The sequence below is a fragment of the Camelus bactrianus genome, chromosome 32 (assembly GCF_048773025.1).
Source record: "Camelus bactrianus isolate YW-2024 breed Bactrian camel chromosome 32, ASM4877302v1, whole genome shotgun sequence".
Taxonomy (NCBI): domain Eukaryota; kingdom Metazoa; phylum Chordata; class Mammalia; order Artiodactyla; family Camelidae; genus Camelus; species Camelus bactrianus.
In genome coordinates, this window is record NC_133570.1 from 6244081 (window position 1) to 6267530 (window position 23450).

General features: G+C 57.4%; 1 protein-coding gene across 3 annotated transcripts in view; it reads right to left on the reverse strand.

Moving 5' to 3' along the window:
* Positions 1–375: 375 nt before the first annotated feature.
* Positions 376–23450, reverse strand: part of MLXIP (MLX interacting protein) — a 53355-nt gene continuing 30280 nt past the window's right edge. Inside the window, exons 2-18 of one of the 3 annotated variants that reach the window (XM_074356486.1) lie at positions 16730–16836; positions 15907–15992; positions 14458–14547; positions 14003–14044; positions 13469–13640; positions 12719–12808; positions 12041–12132; positions 10434–11088; positions 9907–10028; positions 9624–9804; positions 8026–8150; positions 7374–7478; positions 7148–7275; positions 6848–6971; positions 5616–5745; positions 4920–5025; positions 376–4787 (exon numbers count right to left, since the gene is read on the reverse strand). In XM_074356486.1, the coding sequence (XP_074212587.1) occupies positions 4694–4787; positions 4920–5025; positions 5616–5745; positions 6848–6971; positions 7148–7275; positions 7374–7478; positions 8026–8150; positions 9624–9804; positions 9907–10028; positions 10434–11088; positions 12041–12132; positions 12719–12808; positions 13469–13640; positions 14003–14044; positions 14458–14547; positions 15907–15992; positions 16730–16836 (2449 nt within the window). In that variant the 3' untranslated portion in view covers positions 376–4693. Of the gene's footprint in view, positions 5026–5615; positions 5746–6847; positions 6972–7147; positions 7276–7373; positions 7479–8025; positions 8151–9623; positions 9805–9906; positions 10029–10433; positions 11089–12040; positions 12133–12718; positions 12809–13468; positions 13641–14002; positions 14045–14457; positions 14548–15906; positions 15993–16729; positions 16837–23450 lie in introns of all 3 variants that reach the window. The other 2 variants (XM_045506326.2, XM_074356487.1) reach the window with 2 other exon arrangements.

Below are 23450 nucleotides of genomic sequence, written 5' to 3' on the forward strand. Positions count from 1 at the left end.
ACCGAGCACCTGAGGTACTAACTTCAAGAGAACCTCAAGACCACCCTGTAAAGGCTGCAGGTTACCCAAGTTCCACGTGTGGACACAGGCAGTTTGCATCAGCACCACTGAACTCTGTCCACCAGGAAAGGCCTGAGGCCTCAGGCCCTGGTGAGTTCGCGGGCAGGGTCTGTCACACTGGCCTTTCAGCGGAGGCCTCCCTTCAGGACCGCCGTCTTCTGGGACACAGCTCCGGAGCGCCTGGCGCTCGGGCCTCTCTCCTCACCCCCGCCCCAAGGCGGGGATAAGCCTGTCAGTCGTGGGCATCACTTTGCTCTGATCTCATTTTATCAGCAATTCCACAGCTCGACAGGGTGGCAGAGACCACACATCACAGGCTTTTCAAAAAAATACGGCTTTTTATTGTCTTGGATGCAAATATAGTTTTTAAACTGCATTGTAGTGTTGAACACAGCTGGTGGAAACGTGCTTCTCGAGGTGGAGCATGAAGGGCCGGCGCAGGCCTGAGGGAGCCCCCGATGAGCAAGACTCTTCTTGGGGTTTGCTTTTCTGCCCAAGAGGGGTGACTGTCTCCCTCAGGAGCCCTGACACAGTCACCGAAGCTCACGACAGAAAAAACGAAACCCCCAAAAGGAAAAGAACGTGCTGTTTCGGCTGTGGCATTACAAAATCAGCACGAGGAGCGGCGTGAGCAGATGGGGACGAAGCAGCAGCAGGTGTGGCGGGGAGAGGCTGCCTCCGGCTCCCTTGCCAGAAACACTGCCCAGGGGTCAAGCCTCCCTGGCCGAGCCCTTCTGACCTTTAACTGCAGGAGGTAAAACTCTACAGAATCGTCTCAAACTTCAGTTTCTTCCAACCCTCTCCACAACCTCAACTCTTGAGAGCGATACATCTCTGTTCAGAAACCCAGTGGAGAATTCTCCAAATTAGCAATGCCCAGGGTTGACTCTGGAACCAAAAGTCTGACTGGGAGTTGGAGGTGAATTCTGCTACATAATTAAAAACCAATTCCACAAAAATAAAAATCCCATTAGGTAAACACACACACACACACACACACACACACACACACACACACACACCAGTCAAAGCCAACATTCAACAGGAAAAGTTCCCGTGTGGTGAGCTGGGGAAGCCAAGCCTTCAGAAGGAAAAGGAAAAGGGCAGGTGATGCTCACGGACACACCTGGGGTCCTGTGGCTTCTCTCTGCGCCTGGAGCCCCTCAGGTCCCCCAAACCTGCCTACCAAGCGGGTCGCCGCCATGGCAACCACTGAATGGTACCCACCAGCCTTGCTCTCCTGTCCTCTGTGCTCAGATGTGGTGAAAATCCTCTAATATTTGAGGCATCGGGGCACCAAGCCAAAACCCATAGCCCACTGCTGCCCACACGCCCACATCGGGGCTCCCCGGCTCTCTTCCTCGGCGAGACCACCAAAGGAAGCACTTTGCAGAGCTGCTCCGACAAGCGGCGGGCAGGGTTCACCCGTGGCAAAGCACTGGGTGGAAGCGGGGTGTCTCTAGGGAAAGGCGACTCTTGCCCCCAGACAGAAGAGCCATGGCGTACCCCAGCTGTTAGGGGGCCTCAGGCAGTGGGACGAAGACCGTGGTGGAGCGAGGTGCGCACAGGAGGGGAGGGGTGTGGGGACGATGTTCCAGGTCTGCCCCCCGGGAGTCCGGGTGGGATAAAAGAACAGATGTGGGGCAGGTCATCCAGCGCCGGGCTGATCCGCCCTGAGCAAGTGTGCAGGCTGCGCACAGATGGGCCCCGGGACAGCCCCAGCTCCACTCTGACACAGTGAGACCTGTGACCTTGAAGACAACAAGCCTGCAGCCTCGGGACTCACAACACAGGCTGAAAGCCGGCACAAGGAGCAGAGACCCAGGCTGAGAGGGGGCTGGGGTGGGCACCACTTTGGAGCGCCACGTTCCCTAAGTTTCTGAGTTTCTATTTCTATCGGCCAGGGCAAAAAGCTCCTGAAGGCTGACCTCTATCTAGGAAGGGGAGGTGGGGTCAGGTCACCAGGACAGGAAGCAGAGGGAGCCAGGTGCATGAGGACACGTGGGGGGCCATGGGGCAGCCCTCCTCCGGCGCAGGCCCCAGGGACACCACAGCAGGGACTTCGTCCAGTCCCTCCTGCATGAGACCCGATGCTCACAGCAACAGTGGCTTCTGAAGCAGGGCCTGCTTCCCGCGTTGTGAAAACCCGCCGGAAAGCGCCAGCCCGACGAGGGCCCCTGGTGGATGACAGCTGGTGTGTAACCCGCCTGAGACTGAGGAGGGATGGGCCAGCCAACTTGAGAAAGCCCCGGTCTCCCTGCATTTCCCACTAATCGTCAAAGAGCGACCGGCAGTGGGAAGGGAGCTGATGCCACAGAAAGATTTCACAGAAACACTTTCAGAGACGTATGTGCCACGCAGGCTTTTTTTTTTTCCCCTTTTCTTTTCAGGTTGGTTTTCTTATCCTCCAAAGTGTCAGCATTTTGAAGTTTCTTTTACGGGAGCAGGGACAGGAGGGGGAAAGTGAACATCAGTAAACCACCCTTGCAGGCGGCTGGCAGAGCGCCCGGGTCCCCACGTCCCGGCCTGCGACCCCGGGACACAGGACAAAGCTGGGCTCCCATCTTATCAGGCAAGATTCCAAAACAAGAAAACTTCCTGGGCAAGAAACAATTGTGTCTGTAGGAAGAGATATAGCTTTATGGCCCTAGAGCCGTGATAATGGTGAGCACCGAGAGAAATGGATTTAAGTAAGTATCTCTAAACAAGACATCCATCTTAACTGTCTGCTGGGACACACGCACGCACGCACACACCCGTCAAAGCCTCACACGTCCTAACAGCCTTAAATATTTCACAAAACAGAATCACAAACGTTAAGTCAGCAAAAGGGAGAGAGGGAGAGGTAGGCCAAAGCAAGAGGCCAATTTTATATCCCAAGGAGTTTTTTAGAAAAAGACTCCCAGCAAGGGGTGGGGAGAAAGCTACTGATTTTGGAGAGGTCGTGACAGGGCCGAGCTCTGCGGCCACCTGCGCAGGTGGCGAAGGCACAGGAACTGGGGCGGGCCGAACGCTGGGCCCTCCACGAGCCCTCACAGCTGGGATCGCCTCTGGTTTTCCTTTTTCCCTTTCGAGCCTCGCGGAGTTCTTACCACACTGGTCTTCCCCTTCTGAAGGGTGACTTTGTGTGCATCCTGGGGGAAGGCCGAGTTCTCGCCCCACTTCCCAGTGGAAATTAAGGGCTGGCTCAGCCGCATCTTGTGCTCGCCCCCAGGAGAGTGATCCAGGAGGCCTGTAAACACGTTTTCTGGGGAGGCAGAGGGGCTGGAGCACAGACGAGAGAGCGGGTGACCGGTTGTGACCTGTGGCAGACGTGGTGGCATGGCCTGGACAGGGAGAGGACCCGCCTCCATCCTTCGTCAGTCGAGGCTGAGGTGGGGCTAGCTGCCCCCAGGGGCGCCTTCCACAGGCCCCCAGGAACTAGTGGGAGCCTTGGAAGGGATCCGAACTTCCGCAGGTGGCCCATGGTACCCCTTCATGTGGCTCTTGTGCTCTGCATAGCCCAGCAGGACCCCTGGCCTGCCCAGTGCTGCCTGGGTGGAGAGGACAGGGGTTGAACGGGAAGCCTGCTGGCCTCTGAACTTCACAGCAGGATGTGAAAAGCACATTTGCAACGAGAAGGTACCCTTGGCTGGGCTTCCTGAGTGTTAGAGAGCGTCCTTCCACCTGGAGCTGCCCTTGCAGAACTGCCCCTCCTGCCACGACCCCCGAACCCTTCCAAGCGCAATTCCCACGTTGGGAAACAGCCCGCTGCCCCCGACCTGATTGAATCTGGTGGAATTCTTTACTGTCTGACCTGGGAGATGCCCAGAGACAGCCCCGAGGACTTCTGCTGGCAACATTCAATTTCTGCCTCCAAACACAAGGCAGGGCAGACGCTGGGCGTGGTGGCGTCTTTGGTCTGAGAACTGTCACGGTCTGGGGCTCCCGGCTAAGCAATCCGGACAAGGCGACCAGGCCGACAGCAGCACCACAGAGCCTGGGCTTTCAAACGCTCGCTGCACCCGAAGGGTGAGCAGCATCCATCAAAACTGCCGCTGGCCCGACTGCGGCTGGGACGCAGGTGGAGAACGAGGGAGAAGGGACCACACCGAGCCCCCGCCAGGCGACGCTCACGTCAGCACAGCTGTGACACCAAGTGGAACGCAGTCGTAAGAGATGGAAGCACCGCCCGAGGGGCTCTCCAAGCCTGCAGCAGCTCCGCCGTGTGCTTCTGCTCTCCTCCGCGTGCATGCACACCCACTGCGTTGCACACTGTGTTGCGGGGTTTCCCTGGCAGCCCGTGCAGTGGGAGAAGGCAGTCGCCCGTGCAAAGCCTAAGCAGACACCCAATCTAGCTATAAGGTCAGCGTCGGGGGAGGAAGGTTGCCTTCCAACCGCCCCACGGGCAGGGTGAGCGAGTGCCCAAGATGTGACAGGAGGAACGTCTGTAAGTCTCAAGACAGGAGCCGGGAAGGGCCCTCACGTCTCCTAACTCGCGGGAGCAGGCGCTGCCTCCTCCTGCCCCTTCTGCCCTTGGCGCTGGCGCAGCAGCCCCGACATCCCGGCAGCAGGACAGGACAGGACAGGAACGGCACTCCCCTCGGGCTGGGCTGCCCCGAGTGCACGGAGGTTGGTGACTGAGGTCGCTGAGTCAGAGTTCACAGCAAGGGGTTCCCAAAGCTGGGCTATTGCTGGCGGCAGGACCCGAACCTGCCTCAGACCTGAGCGCGGCGTCCTGAGCGGCCCTGTTGGAGAGAGGCCCTGAAGCTCTGCGTCAGGAGAGGCCTGGGGCGCAGGCCCCTCCCCGCAGGCAGGCAGGGGCTCCACAGCGTCACGCGCAGCCACGTGCCCGCTAGCTTCGCTATGACTCCCCGGACCTCTTGCCAGTCCTGGCGACGGCCTCCGCCGCCTGCCGCGGCAGCTGGGACGGGTCCGTCAGCACGGACGTGGTGGTGCTCAGGTGCCGCAGGCTGCTCAGCACGGCTGCAAGACAGGAGGGGGTCGGCCTGCAGACCCGGCACGCACGCCAGCCACCGCCTCCCAAGGGACAGAACGTACGGTTTCACACGGACACCGTGCAGTGATTCCCACGCCCGCTGAGGCAGGGGAGGCCCTAACACCAGGAGTCCCTCCACTGAGGTCTGCACACTTACGCCTTGGCCTTTGGGACAACTCTGGAACCCTGTCCCCCACCCTGCAGGCCGGCAGAGCCTCCCAGGCTGGTCCTGCCTGTCCCCCTGTTCTAGTATCACGTGTTGACGACCTTAGTAAACGGGCACAGCTGTTAGTTATCACAGGGGCTCATCTCAGTACAGGGCCTGGCGAACAGTAGATTCTCAGTAAATCTGCCGGGAGGGGGCCAAGGACAGGCGCTGGGAGATGCGCCCCCGCCCTCGGGGGGTGCCTGGGGCTCAGCCTCACCCTCCTGCCTGGGCTGCTGCGTGGCTGTCCGCAGAGCCTGGGTTTTTCTGCAGCACTACCTGCGGCTGAGGGCCCTCCTCGCTCCAGGACTAGTGTGAAGGGGTTGGCCAAGCCCCCGCCGCCCCATGGCCCCCATGCAGCCCCTCACTCACTTGGCCTGAGGATGGGCAGGGAGCAGTGCTCGTCCAGCCAGGACAGTGCCGTCCGGTGCAGCTCCTCCAGGCTGCTGGTGGACACCACACCCTTGAAAGACTCAAACAGCGGCTTGATGATGACGCTGAACTGCACGGCACTCGGGTTAAAGAAAGGGTGAGCGAGGACGGGGCCGGAGACACAGACCCAGCGCGGAGAGAGTGAAGTCCAGTCACAGGCCTGCCTGTGACTGGCTCCCCTGGGGACTGGCAAGTAACTGCACAGACAGACAGAGACGCAGGCATGTGTCCTTCCATTCCCCTAAAAGCTCCTAACTGTTCCTGAGCTCAGGCTGTGACCACGGTCCCCCAGCCTCAGCCTGCGACCACGGTCCCCCAGCCTCAGCCTGCTGACAAGGAACCTGCCATCAGAGGTCCTGACTCCTCCCTGCCACCGCTCTGGAATCGGGACCAGAGCAAAGCAGGGGAACTGGGCTGCTGTCTGTCATCTCTTCTTTCAAAACCCGCCCCTTAGTGCACACAGAGACCACCTGCCCTGCCAGAGCCGATGCTGGAGTCGCTCCTCCCGTGTGACCCCCCCCTCAGCCCAGCAGACCCAAGGCTGGGGTGTGGTAGCCGACCCTGCCCGTGTGCAGAGTGTCTGTTCGGAGGCACAGCGGAGGCTGGGTGGGGAGTGACAAGGCCAGAGCTGTCCCCCTAAGGGCCCTGCTGCCACCCGGAAGGCCAAGTGCAGGGAGGCATACACATCTTGTTACAGCAGTCAAGGCCATGTGGCATAAATGCAGAGAACAGCCTGGAGGGATCTGCCTTCAAATCCAGGCTCTGTATTTGTTTTGTGGGTCCTGGTTTGTGGGGGCACCACACTCCCTGCTGCTGCGGGGACAGAGCTGGTGCCAGGACACGTTAGACCAGATCCTACCGCACACGCTGTTGCTCCTGCAAGCAGCTCCGGCACTGTCTTTACTTCCAAGGACCCAGAGCACAAAGCTGGCCTGCTCTGCGTCCCCAGGGAGCCCCAGGCCTGAACAGTCGGTCACCAGGGACAGCCTGCTTCACCCTATGGGCCTCACCAGGCCCCTCCCTCCTGAGGTAGAAACCAGCACTACCTGTCTTGGCAAACTTAATGACAACCACTGAGAGAGAATCTTCCCAAAGGAACCAGAGGGTCAGCGCCCGCTGTTCCAGTGCACTGGTTGGGAGGTGGGGGACAAGTAAAGAAAACCCAAAGATACAATCCAGAACTTCCAATTCTGCAGGGTCCGGCTTTTCACATATTCATCAAACATGTCTCTCATGTGATCACACTGGCGCCGGGTGACGGGGACGCCTGTGGCAGGGAGCAGCTGCTGGCAGGAGCTGAAATGACAGAAGAGCTGGGGGAGCTTGGGTGCCAAGCGGGCAGGTCTTGGGGCGTAGGAGGGCATAAAGCTGCCGGGCTGAGCAAGGAGGCAACTACAGGACCCGGCCACGTCTCAGGGACAGGCAAGGGAGGGGACCGGCCCCTGGAGCGGAGCCCCAGGCCCAAGACTCACATGATGGTGGCGTTCAGCTCCTCGATTTCCTCCCGCAGCCGCCGGGCCTCCTCCTGCATCTGGCTGCGCTCCTGCTGCAGCTTGGTGATGTACTCCACGGTCTTCTGCAGCGTAATGGCGTGGCTGGTCTGAAAGGGGCGGCCGGGTCAGGGTAGCCACGGTGACCCTGTGCGTCTGCCGGTCCTGTGGGCTCCCCTGCCCGCACGACCCCCCCCAGGCCACTTACCAGCTTGGTATTATTAGAGATCAAGCTGTTCAGGGTGTCGAAGCCCATCTTGATGTTGAAGCGCCTTTTCTGCTCAGCTGAAATGTGCTTCATCTGCCGGTTCTGCTGGGGAACTGACTGTTACTGCAACACAGGGCCCCCTCCCTTCTCCCTACCCGTCCCAAACTGGTGCCCAGAATAGGACCCTGTGGCCATAGAGAGCTAGGTGGAAGGTGGGGTGACAGAAAGCTAAAAGGCTCCAGCAGGAGCCAGGAGAGGGACAGGACAGGGCTCAAGAAAACCACCCCTGCAGAACAGAGCACAGCAAGGACCGATCACAGCCGATCGGCCCTTCCCCGCCGCCCTCACAGCTCTCCTCTGCAGACCCAGGTCAGCTGCCTCCCCTCCCCGGCTCCACAGGACTCAGTGCTGTCTCTTGGGCTCAGGACCCACGGTCACCACAGGGCTATGTGGTGGGTGGGGAGTGGGAGGAGCCTACAAGCTCAAAGTTAAAGCAGCAAACATCTGTTTCTGACGCTGCCCCAGCCTGGTGAGACACCCGTGGAGCCCGTGGGTCTTTCCCGTGTCTCTGGTAAGGGATGCAGCTGTCCCAGAGGTCCCCTGGTATTCTTGTCTCCCCATCCTTCCAAGGGAATTAAGACTCGAGTGATACCTTCAAAGCAGCCACATTTTTGGGGTCTGCAGATTTCCCTGAGCAGTTGTTCTGGGGAGACTGAGGACTGGGGCTGTGTTCTGAAGCACACGGAGAGGCCTGCCCTGAGTTCGGGCAGTCTCGACCTGAGAAGAGCAGAGACCCCCCACCTTAGGGACAGGCCGGAGGTGTGAGCTCGGCAGGGCTGCACCAGCCTCGCAGAGAACTCATCCCAGCAGGTCCCAAGACACAGACACCCACCCTGAACCTCCCATAATGGCCCCAGAGCAAAAACTAGAGACATCCTGCCAACATCTGGCAGGGGTGAGGGGTGGGGGGTGCGGGATGGGCATGGGTGTGTTAGGCCCGGGCAAGGCCTGACAAAGGTTGGCTGGGTGTGGAGTGGAATCATTGCCTGAGCTCTGCCTGTCACAGGTCGCGGGGGAGCGCCGAGTAGAGACCTGCCTCCCGGCTGCCTCCCACAAAGCAGCCTGGAGGAGCCAGGGGCTCCTTGGTGTCTGCAAGGCTCCAGTTCCTCACCCTGGTGCTGAGGACACAGGTGTCTGTTCTGTTTTTGTTGTTCTTTAAATTCTACATTTTTTCAATCTTACCCACCCAACATTTTTTTTTATTAAAAAAAAAAAAACACTCTTTTACCCCCAAGAACACAACAGAGAAAACCAGGGGCCCAGGCCAGCGCAATCCAGGCCCTCAGTCTCAGGAGATGCCACCAGGTCCCACTGCACGGCACAGAGGCCTCGACCCCGGCCCTCTCTGCTTGACCCTTCGCCTCACGCTGCTCGCAAGCCCCCTGGGATGCCCTAACTTTCTGGGTCCCACACCTCTGTGGGCAAGGCGGCGTTCACCCGAGCCCCTCGACGGTATTTCAGGGCCTGGCTCACAGCTAATCTGTGTCTTCATCTTTCCAGACGAGGGGCCTTATTCCTCGAAATCTGTCCTGGGACAAGTCCCTCTGTCTGGCCCCTGTAAGTAGAGATCCCCTCCTGGGTGTCCCCGAGGCAGAGGGAGGCCAGTGCTGCAAAGAGCTCTGGGATCAGCCGTCGTGGTTTCACCAGGGACAAGATGGCACTTTGGTCCCCCTTCCTGATGTGGCATCTGGCTCCACCCCCACCCCCAGCCTCGGAAAAACCTTCCATCCCTGACCTCTTGGCTCTTCAGATGTCACTGGAAAAATGGGTCCTACCCCGACGTGTGTCACCGGCGTGAGACCAAGCAAGAAGGGACGGGCCCCAGAGGCGCAGCACCGGCACCGGGCAGGGGACAACAGTGCTGGTGCTGGACAGGGCCGGGGCTCCTGTGGCTACGACCCTAGGCTCACGTAAACTGGAGACAAGGACTCCTCCATCCCTTCTCTGGATCAGAGCTGGCGGCTGAGCTGCCTGCACCGCCACACGCCTGCTGTTTTTCCACAGCAGGTTTGTCCTGCCCCTTGCTGAGCGTGTCCCTAGCCCGGGCCGCCAGCAGCTTATGAGACCTCACTGCCTGGCCTGGCAGCCCAGGCTCCACCCCGGGTACCCACGGCAGCACCCCCAGTCCAGGAGCGGGCCCACTCACTCCACTTACGGAGTCCCAACTGTTCCACCCGGGGGGACACTCACTGGAGGCGGCGGCAGGGACCTGAGGAACGCCCCCGTGCAGTGGGACCTGCTCGCCCTTCACCAGGGAGTCCTGCACTGCACTGGGAGAGAAGAGCCGCGAGACGGGGGCGGGCTGGCTGCCCGAGCCGTGGCCGAGGTCTGTCACCAGGATGCCGCTGTGGAACTCTGTGACTCCAGGAGCCTGAGGTGACATAGGAGAGAGGGGTCACCCCCGGCCACGGTTACGTGGGTGAGGGCACGCTGGGTTATAAGGATGCTCAGGGTCTGTCCGGGGCCTCCTCACCCTGGCGATGGCAGCAGGCGTGATGACCACGTTGGACTGCGACCCGGTAGAAGCCAATATCCCTTCTCTCTTCAGAGGACCTGATGTCATAATCACCGCCTGCGGCTGTCCTGGAAAGGGAGCTGCCAGAACAGGGGGCGGTGAGGGTGGAGGCCCCAGCTGCAGGACTGCTCCTGATGCCCACACCAAACCTGGGCCCACCCAGGCTGTATGGGGGGCTCCCACTGAGACATCGCCCCCTCACTGCTGGGCCAGAGGGACAAAGCTACATTTTTGCAGCTTCTCCGTGGAGGGGACAGATTATTATCAGGAAGATGACCAGGACCATGTTTTTTCAAACTGGATTGAGACTAACTTTAAAAGAACACAGAATAGAAAATAGAGCATATGCATGCAGCATTCCATGACCCTTCTGCTTCACATCAGTGTGTGTGCATCATGAATCTACAAGCCCCAGGGATGGGAAATACCCTGGGGAAGGGGGTGCGGGGGACTGTCCCGCCCTGGCCACCCTCCACCTGACTCACCTGGGGCAATGCAAGCATTCTTCAACACCACGGGCAGAGGCTCTGGCTTGGGAGCAGGCACTATTTTGGGGGGCTGCTTGGGCCTCCCTACAGGCAAGGATACGGGCTTGGGGTGCACAAAAGTTAGACGGGGTTGGGGAGGACCAACCGTCGGAGGCCGGGTGACTGGCGACAGCGCCAGGCCACAGGGCGACGTGGAGGGGGCGGGATAGCGGGTTGTGATGATAAGGCCCGGGCTCTGGCTGAAGGTGGTGGCAGAGGCATCGTGGGTGAGGGTGGCAGAGGCCGTGTGGGTGATGACGGAGGGTGGCTTGCTGACTCCAGCAAACTTCTGTGGCTGCAGGAAGGCAGGTGCAGTTGGGGAGTTCAGGGCAGAGGCAGGAGGAGGGCCTAGTGGCAAGGCGGGGGAAAGAGGTGCTGGGGCGGGGCTGGGAGGCAGCAAGGGCACGGTGAACACAGGGAGGTAAGGCTGGGGGACACTCAGCGGCGGCGCGGAGGGACCCAAGTCTGTGGGCTGGATAAAGGGGTCTCCGGGCTGGGAGGTGGGTTCACAGCCCTGCCCGCTCATGGGGTCCAGGGCAGTGGCCACAGGGGCGGCGATGAAGCCATCAGGGAGGCTCACGCTGGGGAGAGCCGGGGTTGGCAGGATGGCCTCCTGGGAAAGGAAGAGAAGAAGTGAGGAACAAATGCTGGAGTCACCCAGCTCGCGACGCGCCCTAGCGCTGCACACCACAAAGTCCAACGTTGTACGCTGGGCATCTGGGATGGCGCCCTGGGCAAAAGGACAGAGGTGACAGCTCCCGTCCCTGGGACTGCTAATCTGGGGGAGATGGATCTGCGTCTCCCCGGGTCTTGTTTCCCCTGGGAACTCAGTGATAACACAGGGCTCAGACACCGGGGCTCTCTGCACACACTTGGCTCTCGGCCTGGGAATATCTTGTTTCTGGAGTCCAGTGGGGTCCCCCCAAAGCCCCTGCCATCTTCTGTTACACACCAGGGGCAGCCTGGATTGCAGCTGCTCACCAGGCTCCGCCAGGACAGTTTCACATATCAACTTCTAGACAGGGGTCACCTCTTCCTAAAAGGGAAACCCTGTAAGGAATCCATTGTTCCGATCTCAGTCTCTATAGAAGAAAGTCTTCCCGGAGTCTGATGGAGGGAGAGGGGGCCAGGTCACGGGTGGGTGAGTGACTGGATCTGGGCACCAGCATGAGAGTCTCTTAAGGGCAAAGAGCCATCTGTGGCTCCAGTACCTGGTAACCAACTTGCGTTGAGTGCTGAGTAAAAAGCAAAAGAAATACATGAACTTTTTATTGGCGATTCATGTTTTCCTTTGCTGTCTCACTAATCCTGTCTTGACTGGTGCAAACAGAGGTTGCTGCACATGGGTAATCTGGGGACTCGGGTGGAAGCATACGTTTACTGACAGTCTCCCGCCTCGTGGGTACCTAAGGACACCCTCAAGGAGGGCCAGAATCCTTTCCCTGCGCGTCACACGTGAGGTCAGCACTAGATCTAGCGACCCTCAGCACTCCACTTCTGACTTTGATTATGGCTGTGAAGGTCTGCTGACCAGCCCAGGGCTCCTTCCCCCGCACTCTCCCTACCTGCGCAGGCGGGCTGTTGGGATCTGCTGCAGGTGCTGAGGCGGGTGTAGGCGGCACGGGGCCAAAAATGGAGCGGCTGGAAGAGAAGAGGTCTGAAAGACAACGTTGGGGGCCGGTGAGTTCTGTGTGCCCAACACTTCTTGGAATCAAGATACAAACAAATCGGGCTTTGAACCCTACTTTAGCCCGAGGAATGCCACGCCAGAGGGCATTCCCACTGAGGTAACTCTGCAGAAAGAGGCCCTCTGATTGGAGCTGCACATGCTGGCAACCAGTGTGGGCACTGAAACACTCCCAGGCCTGGGTGGCACCTGTCCTTACAATGGCGGGAGCTCTAGGACCAGTTCTAACTGCAGGGAACTGCCAGGAGGCAGCTGTGTCGTCAGCGCCCTCTGCTGCCCAGAGGGAGAACTGCTTACGGTCAGGGCCACACCTGAGGCTCTGAGACAGAATGAGACGCTCTCTTCCTTGAGAGAGAACAATGGCCCAGAAACACTTCCCAGACTCTGCAATTACCACCAAAAACTAACAGACAAACGAAAGCAGGTCTGGGAAAATTCTAAGTCCTCCCCCTGGCCCATTCTAACAGTTCCCTCTAGGTTGGGGAAGCGCCTCCACTCTGTCCTGAGCAAAGTGAGACGCAGGCAGCCATGCTCTCTGCCTGCCCCCTGTCCTCACCCTGGAAAGGCTCAAAAGTGTCCATGAAGTCCAGGTTGGGCTGCAAAGGAATCAGCCCCGGCTGAATCATGTCTGCATTTCCCAGATGTGCTGTAAGAATCAGAAAGGAGACAAGAGTTATTTTGCCTTCTCAGACTGTGCTGCAGGAACATGCAGAGGGCCTGGAAAGCATCTTCCTGGCCCTGCTCACATTCTAGATTCTTCCAAGGAGAAGCGCAGGCAGCTGGCTGGGGTTTCTTGTTGGCTCGTGGGCCTTCTCCACCCTCAGAAGGCAGGAAAGAGAGTTTTCACAGGAAAAGTAAATTGAGCATCGGGGAACAGCAGAGACCTCCCCTATCCCGTTCAAATTTTCAGTCTGTGGGCCCCTCTCTGAGGGGTTAACCAGACGGCTGCTCACTGCCAGGTGAGGCGCCATCCCAAGAACCCATCTGATTTCCTCGAGCACGAGTTACAGGCCCTGTCATTCCGCCAGGCACTGCTGAGGGGACAGTATCAGAAATGTGGAACTGGTTCAGACCAAACCCCCCACTGTCTTCTGTTTTTTGGCAGTGGTACCACGGGCCTGATGGGGGCCCAGGGAGGCTCAGTGTATGGGGCCTTCACGTATCAAGGAGGTTGGCCAATCCTTCTCTTCACCGCTCACCCTAAACTAGTGATCGTAGCACCTCAGAGATGGCCCTGAGGCGAAGCTGGCCCCTGGGCCTGGCCAAGAAGGAAACGTTTCAAATCCAGGGTCTGAGGGCAGGTTACCTATTTCGCGTGGGTTGGGCCAGGCCACTGGCGGGTGTGAAGAAAGCGTGGAGAAGAGGGTGTCGGCAAATTCTGACATGAGCATGTCTGTGTCCAGCAGTGTGTCCTCCTCCATGGGGACCGGAGTCTTCCATCCGTCCCTGTGTTTGTGCCAGTAAAGCATGTCATCGTCCTACCATCAACAGAGGGGGAAGGAAAGGTCAAAGGGGCGACAGTGACTTTGAGCTTCCAACCATGTCACACCAGGGAACTATGTGACCCCAATCCCCAGAGCAGCAGGGGCTGCCGGGTAACAGATGGGGCGAGGGGGTGGCGAAATGCAGGGAGCAACCCCCTCCAGCCTGCTGCAGAGGGAGCTGGTTATTTTCCTTCACACCCTTCACATGAGAAGGGGGTGGTCCGTCCTCTAGCCATAGGGAGTGTCCGTGTCTCCATCACTTTCCACTGCTCTGTGGGCCACCCAAGTCATTGCTGTTTCTTGTCAAAGGAGGGTGGGAGTGTCCCATGAGGGTCCTCAGGGCCATGCTCGCTCACCTGGGCCAGGCTGGAGAGATCCTCATCCTTGTGCTGCTGGAGCTGTGCAGAAAAGGAGAGAGGGACAAGGTGGTCACTCAGGGCCCCGGGATGGGACGAGGCCCTCAGACTCTCCCACGTGGAAGTGGGTGACCTCCAGAAGCATCCAGGCCTTCTCTCTGTGGGAGGCGGGAGGGGAAAGAGATCCTGCCCCTGCTATCCCAAGGGCGATGCACGGTCCAGAGGCAATTCCCAACCAGCATTTTAGAACAGCACGGCTCACAACACAGGTGGAGAAACTGAGAGCAAAGGTCACACAACCAAAGCAGGCCACCACTTGGGCTGGGCCAGAACGCTGGGCTCCATGGGGGACAGCTCCGGGCCACAGCCTCAGGGCCAGCGCTCTGAATGCAGCGCGCGTCCCCTCCCCTACAGGGCTTCCCGAGCGTGCTCTCCCTGGGGCCCGGGCCGGGTACCCTTTTCTTGAAGTAGGTTCTCCACTTGTGATACTCCCGGATCACGATCTCGATGCGGCTCTTCCAGTACTTCCCTTCCGTGGTGATGGCCTGTGGGAGAGAGGCGGGTCAGAGTGCAGGCATGGCGGGCTTCATCAGCAGAACGCACCCCGTGAACACACAAGCGTCTGGCTCCAGCAGGCAGGCCAGGGCCACCCGCTCCGAGAACCCTGCCTTGGGCCTACAGCTTCATTCAGTGTGAGTCCCACCTCTCCTGTGCCTTCATTTCACGGCCTGCGATAACCCAGGGGGCTTTGGGGACCCAGGTCCTGGAGTCTGGGCTGGAGCAGGGGTCAGACAGTGCTCAGCAGGGGAGAAGCAGAGAGCCCTCCCTCCTGGCGCTGGAGGAACCTACAGAGACCAGCAGGCTCTCCAATGCCCCGAGCCTCTGCTGTGTTTTCAAAGGGCAAAATGGAACAGCCAGTCACAGAAGTCTCGGGTGGAAAGTGATCTCCAAGATTTCGCTCAACCTTCCCACCGTGCAAGGCAGGGGTCCTTCCATGATGTCCTTGAAGAATTCTGGTGACCAGGGATTCACGACGGCCTCAGAGAGCCCACCTTGCTTTCGGATTCCTTTATTTTTTTTTTTTTTATGGCTGGGGTATATTAAAGCAAGTTCCAGATATGATATCATAAATGCCATATAACTCTTCCTGTAAATACTTCACTGTGTGTCTCTGACAGTGAAGAATCCTCACAGTGAACAATGCAATATTATTACCAGACCTAAAAAAGGGATGCCTCTGAATACCATCACAACCAGAGCAAGTCCCACGGCTCCAAACTGCCTTTCATTAGGTTGCTTTCCAGGTTTTCCCCTTTCATCGTAACAGTAAGACATGCTTGGAGAAAACCAAAACAATGCAGAAGGGCAGAAAGTGAAGATGCTCCTCTTCGCCCTAATCCTACCCCCAGAGGTACCCACGAGGGAAAAGCTATCGTATATCCTCTGAGACATCTCCTAGGCAGGTATGATCACATAGATACACCCTTTAAAAAATTAACCTAAAACACTGTTGTGTAACTCGCTTTTCTTTTCATTTACTATTCCTTTAACCTCTCCCTCTTGGTACATAAAGCTCTTGAGGTTATTCTTTGTTACAGATGCCTTGTAAGGAGTCAATATCCTTCCCTGCTGACTTCCAGAGAAACACCAATGTTAAAGCAGAGGGTAGGTCCCGGTTGGAGAACCCCTCAGTCCTTGGGTCAGTCTGGTCTGAGAAGGGGGGAACCTCTGCGGGGTGTCAGAGGCCACCTGCCCCCCACATGCCCGCCGCTTCTTGGGGTCACACGGCTGCCAGGACAGTGCAGCCCCGCACTCTGCCCTGCAGCCTCCCTCTGCGGAGCCCAGCTCTTGGTCCCAGCCCTCGGGAGTCACTCCTGAGAGAGGGCGGGTCTTGTGCCAGGTACCTCTGGCCGGCGGTGCTCGTCCACCTCCACGGAGCCATCTAGCGGAGTGACAAAGTGGCACACGGGGTTCTTGCGCTTCTCCAAATCTGGGTGGGGAGAGCATGAGACGCCATCGCTGTGATGGGGACCCCTGCGGGAACCCCACCCCTTCTGCTCACATCCCCTCCTTCAGGTGGGGCCCTTCCAGGTGACCTTTTCTTCTCCTTCCCTTGGAAAACAAGATTTCAGAGAAGTAAAGGGGTCCAGGTCAAAGGAAAGACTGTTGGTGACACGTGGGCGAGAAAGAGAGTCTGGCTGATCAAGAGAAACACCAGCCTGAGCCAAGGGACCCCCAGCCCACTCATCTCCTGCAGATGTCACTGGGTCCAGCAGCACCCAGGCCAGCTGGACACAGAACAAGGGCTGGGCCTGCATCCTCCTAGACCTGCAGAAAATGGGAACTGTTCCCTGGTTCTCCACGTGTCACCTCTCGGCTAGACACCCGTCCTGACTCCCTGGCGAAGACCTAAGCCCTCCCATCTCCTCTGCCTTTACGTCACTGGGCCTTTTATCATTTTAGGAGGGTGGGAGCAACCGGCTATCGCCCCCTGCAGACCATGGGCACCTTCACGACAGATGCCTGGCTGGGCCCACATGCTGCTGATGGCAGTAAGCGTCCAGTTCACCCGGATTTGTCTTGGTTTTCCTCTCTGCAGACTGCACGAGAGAGGCTTCTGTCTGACCACACCATCCCAGGAGCGGGCTGCGGGCTCCAGGCCCCAACGTGCAACAGCCTCCGGGTGGCAGAAGGGAGGGTCTCTGGCCCCAGCCCCGCGGCACTTACACTGCATGTACCACGCCCGCCAGATGGCGTTGTTGAGCCGGATCTTGTCTCTCCACTGGAGCTTCAGGCCCTTGAAATTCTTCCACTTTGGAGACACCAACTTCCCACTGAAAGGTAAAATGAAGAGGGGACACTCAGTGGTTTCCCTAAGAAGAAATGGAATCTAAAAGTGCCACCTGAACCCAGGACTCAAAATTCTGGGTTAATTCACTGCAAGCTACACGCTAGGACGGAGAGAACACACAAGGCACTCTGGGATTTCTCCAGTGATATGGGGTCGGAGGCGGCGGCAGGGCGCCGGGGCGGGAACGGAGGAAACAGGACTGGGTTGGTAACTGTCGAAGCCAGGTGATGATACAGGGGTTCACCATCCTAGTCTGTTTCTACTTTTGAGTATTTTTTAAATTTTCCATAACTAAAAGTAAACAAATCTGTTGATTTTGCATTACATACGTGTAGTAAATCATTATGTTGTACATCTTAAACTTACACGTTATATGTCAACTTGATCTCAATAAAGTTGGAGGGAGAGAAAGAAGTCTGCTGACCACTGAATTCCTTGAACTTGGTCTCGGCCACCTCTTTTGTCACCAGTCCCCACAAGGCACTTACAGTCCAGGCACACAAGTGTCCCAGTGGCCTTAGAACCTGCGGGACCCGCTCCTGACTCCTGGTCCTTACTCTTCACGGAGCTCCCTCTGCCCCTGGCCACCTGCTCATCCTTCAAAATGATACTCCAACACCACCTCCTCTGAGCCAGCACCGCCTCTCCCAGGCTGCCGCCAATGCCCTCAGGACCCCTGAGCACTGTTCAAACCTCGAGGACAGCGCTCATCCACACCCTGAGCAGCCATGCCCAGACCTACACCTCCCGCCGTTAGACCGCAGCCTCTCTAGGGGAGGGCCCCTCAGCCATCCTCTCCCTAAGCACCCAGCACAGAGCTTGGCACAGAGCAGGGGCTCCCGGAGTAATTCTTCATGGAATGAGTTGAAGGGCTCTTACAAACAAAGCTAACAGCAGGCAAGGCCTGTTGCGTGGGGCACAGCCTTCTCAGACAGCTGAGCTTCCCAAGGGTTGTGCCAGGAGCCACCTCTGAGCAGCTGGCTTGAGATGGGCGAGGCACTATTTCTGGTCCACACCAAAGGGTTCTGTGGGCTCTACATCACCGCAGGCCACAGCCCCGCGCTTCTCCAAACCCACTCGGAAATCCCACGGGACAAGCAGAGACGTGCCAGCAGTCTCACAACAGCCGGGGTCTTCGAAGACAGCGCCCGAGTGATAAACATTACCTGAACTTGAACACCTGGTGTATAAAGCAGAAGCCCCTGGCTGCGCACCTGGCAAACCTCATGCCTCCCCCAGCCCAAGTCAGCACCGGGCCAGGCTCTGGATTATAGGCCAGAAGGCCATGACCCCCACAGAGAAAATGTCACAGCAAATCCCCTAAGCCCTTGAGGGACAGACAGACAGCAGCCGCCTCAGCTCAAAGGGTCAGGGCTGTTGAGCCAGCCCCACACCCTCTTCCCCCTCCTCTCCCCAGTCCAAAGGCACCTCTCCCTCCGTTCTCCCTCCGTTCTCCCTCCGCCCCCCCGGCCCGTGGCCCGGTGTCCCGGAGCCGCTGCAGCCCGGTCGCACACTGCCTGTGGGCGTTTATGGTCACCCAACTGCTCGGACATGCCAGTTTCCTGTGTGGAATCACGGTACCACCACCGCCTCCAGGGTATCTTAATAAGGACTAAAGGTACACACATTCTTAGACATACAGGACACGCAAACCCTAAAGTAAAACATACACATAAGATACTAATAAACACCTCAATGATCCGGATTTAAGTTATTACCGAAAGGCCCGGGTCAACACCCCCTGACCTGCAGCGTCTGCTTCTGTGTTTGCACCACTGCCATGGGCTCCTCCTCCTCCCCAGGAGGAAAAGCTGACACCCAGGTGCCCGCTCACGGTATCAGCAAACACAGACCTGGGCAAAGGGCAGCCCTGACCCCATGCAGCCCCTGCTTCAATGCTGGGAAGGCAGGGCCTGGGTCCATTACTCATTCAACAAACGTGAAGTGCCTACTGTGTGTTGTACCCCCACTGGAAGCGAAGGAAAGGGACGGACGAGGCGGATGAGGTTCTGGCCCTCGTACAGCGTGTCAGTCCTGCCTATGTGCTGAGTGTCTCAAACAAGAGCAAAGGGCTGTGGGAACACGGCCACCATGACCAACCCCGTCTGAGGAGTCATGAGAGCCTTTCTGGAGGAGGTGACGTCTAAGCTAAGGTCTAGAGAATAAGGAAATTTTATCGACACCAAGGAGAGAAGGAGAGGCCTATGCTGGCAAAACAGGCCGAGCGAAGGCAGGGAAAGCACCCGGTACGGCTGGAGACCGGGGAGGTGGGGGAGGCGGCGAGGGGAGCGGGGACGTGCTTCCAGGCCAGGCTGGAGAGCAGAGCTTCACCAGAGAACGTCAGGTCCCACCTCTGGGCAAAACCGACCCTCTTTCCCCTCCTCCGCCACATCTTCCAGCAACCCCATGTCTGGCCAGGTGGGGGGTTCCAGGAAAAAACAAAACAGAAAACTGTCCCCATCTTTTTATGCCCTTAAGGTGTAACTGACAGCTTCCTCAGGTGGAAGGCCAGGATTCAAACAGCCCCTTCTCTGTCTGCACAGCAGGACCAGAATCCTGCCCCGGCTTCTCTACCTGCAGAGAGGGCTGCGGAGGACAGAGCAGGAGGAGGGATGGGACGGCAAATGACGACTCCTGGGAGGAGAGCCATTGGTGCTGCCACGTCCCGTTAGGAACCAACCACTGGTTTAGATATAAACCCACCCTCACTACTGCTCGACACTGAACACAAAGCGGCCAGTGTGACCACAAGACCGCCTTCCAGGTGACAGCAACAGCATGATTACCCACCATGCCGGGGGGGGGGGGATGTGGAGAGAGAGGAGACCCGGGGGCTCGGAACCAGATCTGACAGGGTATGGGCTGGGGTCTCGTCTTCCTCCTCCTCAGCTGCTGGGCTGCTTCCCTCTTGCTTGACGTTCATGTCCAGCTGTCACCCGGCATCCCAGGCTTCTGTGATACAGCCAACAGGCGGCGCTCAACCAACACAAAGAAGCAGGTCCGAAACCAAAACCAAAACCTAAACAGCCCGCAGGAGGGGAGGGGGTGAAAGGAGGGAGTCGGAGACTCTCTGGGGCGCTGGACTGCCCCTTCCTCACAGAAGCGTGGAGACAAGGTCTGAAAAGGCAGCACACACAGCCCTCTGGTACCCGGGGATTCCAGGGAAGAAAGGACGGCACACACAGCTGTTAGGAAAGTGCGGGGCACGTTCCAGTTTCCTTACTGGTGCGCTTCTCGGAGCCTCTGATGTGCTGATGTCACTGTCAGGCCGCAGTGAGGAGAAGCGGAGGCCTTCCCTGTGCAGACATCCGCCGACAACTCTCTGTGGAGGTACCTGAAGTCTAGCTTCCCATGGAACATACTGGGAAGGTTAGAACTAAGAAGTTCTAAGTGGGAACTTGCAGCGGGTGGCGGAGCTCCCCAGAGCAGTGTCCCCAGCACAGCATCTCCTCTCCCTTCCACCTGCCCAACGCAACTCGCCCCCGACACGTGGCTGACTGGGGAGCTTCTTAGTCTGAATCAGGGGGACACCATATTCCTTCTTTAAAGTAGAACCAGAAACACACTGCCAAAATTTCTGAGACTACCGGCTTCCCAACAAATGAAAAGCCCTCCTCTGGCCTCACCCCGACACCCACCTCCAACATGCTCCTAAGGCCCTCTGGGCTTCCCCAGCAGAACAATGACCCGATCCACACCCCCCACTCTCCCAGCCTGACTCTGAGAAGGCCAGGGTCTGGGTCTGACTCATCCCAGCACGGTGCCTGGCAAGTGGGAGGTGTGTTTAAATACGGAATTACTAAGTGAGTGCTAAACTTTTCCATAAAGAAAACCCATCACACACCCTGCCACAGGCGCCCTTCCTAGAAGACAAGTTCGTGACACGAAGCAGGAAGTCTACAGCACAACAAAGGTCTCTCTCAAAACTGCTGCTGGACTCAACTTGCAAACCGAATTCTTTTGAGGTCTGGCAAGAGACTGCCTTGGAGTGGAAATTAAAGTGTGAGCCCTGCACAGACAGGAGCTGGAATTAAAAAGAGGGTAGGGTGGGATTGGGGCGGGGGTTTGGGGTTCTGTGGGTCCCAGGTAGGGTTAGCTCCTAACTCCCAGTCAAACCATTCTAAGAAAGGCGAGGGCTCTGGGTTCTAACACGGTGGGGCCCAGATGGGGGTGGAGTCCATTCATCTGGGCATGCAACTGTATTTGCTTGTTTCTTGGCTATTCCTGGTGCTTCCTGGAAACCTACGAGCAAAACATTCCTACCCTCCCGTTTCTCCCTCCCAGCCAGGTGGAGTGGGTGGGCCACAGACTGGCGTGGGGCTGCGGGGTCCAGGCCCTCTCCTTTCCTCTTGGGGGCCCACACCGCCCCTGTTCTGCTCCCACAGAGAGAGCTCGGGGTTGGGGAGGACTCTCCTAGTCCGCGGCTACCTGGAGCTGCCTGGAATGACAATCTGGGGTTCCCTTACAAGCCACATCCTCAGCTTGATCTACAATAAAGGAAATACTTCAGTCAGCATCTGCGGAATCCTTTTTATTGTAGTAAAATCCATATAACATAGAAGTTACCATTTTGACCATTTTCCAGTGTCCACTGCAGGCACAGAGTACACTCACAACGCTGCACGACCATCCCTGCCACCTACCTGCAGTTCCGTTCTCATCACCCCAAAAGCAAGCCCTGTGCCCAGTAGAAGTCACTCCCCATTGCTTCCTCCCCTGGCCTCTGGCAACCACTAATCTACTTTCTGTCTCTATGGACTGGTTTCTTCTAGACATTTTGTATAAACAGAATGATAAAATACGTGGCCTTTTATGTCTGGCTCCTTTCACTCAGCACAGCCGCTTCAGGGGTCACCCACACAGCAGCCTGTATCAGTGCCTCACTCCTTTTTCTGGCTGAGTCATATTCCATTGGCTGGAAAGGCCACATTTTGTTTGTTGTTTCATCTGCTGAGGACACTTGGGTTGTTTACTTTTGAGCCATCGTGAATAGTGCTGCTGTGAACCGACTCCTGTTCTATTTCCCAGGTGAGGGGGAGAGGTCTGGTCACTCCGCTGGCACTGGGGACAGAACGATGGGCAGAAACAACCGTGAACTTTGTTGCAGGGCAAGCAGACAGCTGTCTATCAACATTTCAAAGGCACATCCCTCTGACTCTCGGTTCCACTGTTAGGAGCTGATTCTACAGACCCATTTGCACATGGGCACAAAGACATCAAACTGCAGCGCTGTTTGCGACAGCAAAAGGCTGGAAACAACCTGGATGCTCATCAAAGGAAACCACCACGTTTACACGTGCTGATGTGCAGGCAAGATCGGCAAGACATATTAAGTGAGAAAAAACAAGGTGCACCGTGCACGGGATGCCCACCATTTGTGTTTCCAACAGGGAGATTTGCACACAGACACACACACGGGAAGGGAGGGAGGGGCAGGGAGGGAGACAACCAGTCAATCTCATGAAAGATACACAAGACACCGGTAACAGTGATTTCCCTTCGGAGAGCTGAATCGGAGAATCAAGGGGGCTCAGCTGGAGAGTTTGTTTTCACTATTTACCATTTTATACTGTTTAAATATAACAAAGGAATGTATTAGTTTTTCAAAATAAGAAAGCGAAAAAGACCAGGTACAGTCCAAGACCTTATAGGGTGTCTAGTTAATTGAGGGAAGACAATTAATCACATGAGCAGATATAAAATCTGTGCACAAGTCATTTTTGTGCACCAGATCCAAATATGAGGACAATGGTTATTAAGTGGTTTCTGTAATGAGTGAGTGGATGAATAATGTTCAGACTGGTCTCTCTTCCAGGACTCCAGTTCTTTTTCTTCAAAAGAGCGGTCTCTATTGGCTTTTCCTGGGAGCTGGGCCTGGTTCCACAGGCTGCTAGGAGCCAAAACTAACAGGCTCCAGACAGACAAAGGTTCATTGAGGAGCCAAGGCGTGGGGAGCAGCCCCTGCGAGAGGCATGGCAGGAGGAGGGCGCCGCATTTAGCAGAATCGCCCTGGAGCCATGGGCCCTCCACCCCGGGCCACCTGCCCAGGCAGGGCCTCCGCCCAGAGAAAGCCTGGGAGGTTTTCATGCCCTGCTCCTGCGCCCAGGCGTAGGTCCTCTCTCCTGCACCCAAACTCATACTCCTCCTGGGCACCTGGGATCTTTTTTTTTTTTTTTTTTTTTTGAAATACATTCAAAGAAAGTCCTATTGGAGAAGCAGGCTGGGAGGGCGATGGCAGCAAGGCAGGGTACAGGCTCCCGAGGTCCTCATTCCAGGTCCGTCCTCCTGACAAGGTGAGCAGACATGTGTGCACGCATGACCGGTGTGTGGCGTGTGCGGTGTGTGCGGTGTATGGGCTGGCTGCAGTGTGCATGGTACTCATGGGCTATGTGTGTGAGAGAGCACTCTTGCGGGTGTGGGTGTGCTAGTGGGTCTAGGTATGTGTCTGCTGAGGAGTGTGACCACGTTTGTGAGGACTGATCCGTTCCGTGTAAGAAGCAGGGATTGATCATTTCCATGACCATCAAAATTGAGAACACCGTGACGGAGCTGAAACCCGGCTAGATTGGGCCAGGGGTGTGCAGACTCCACTCCCCG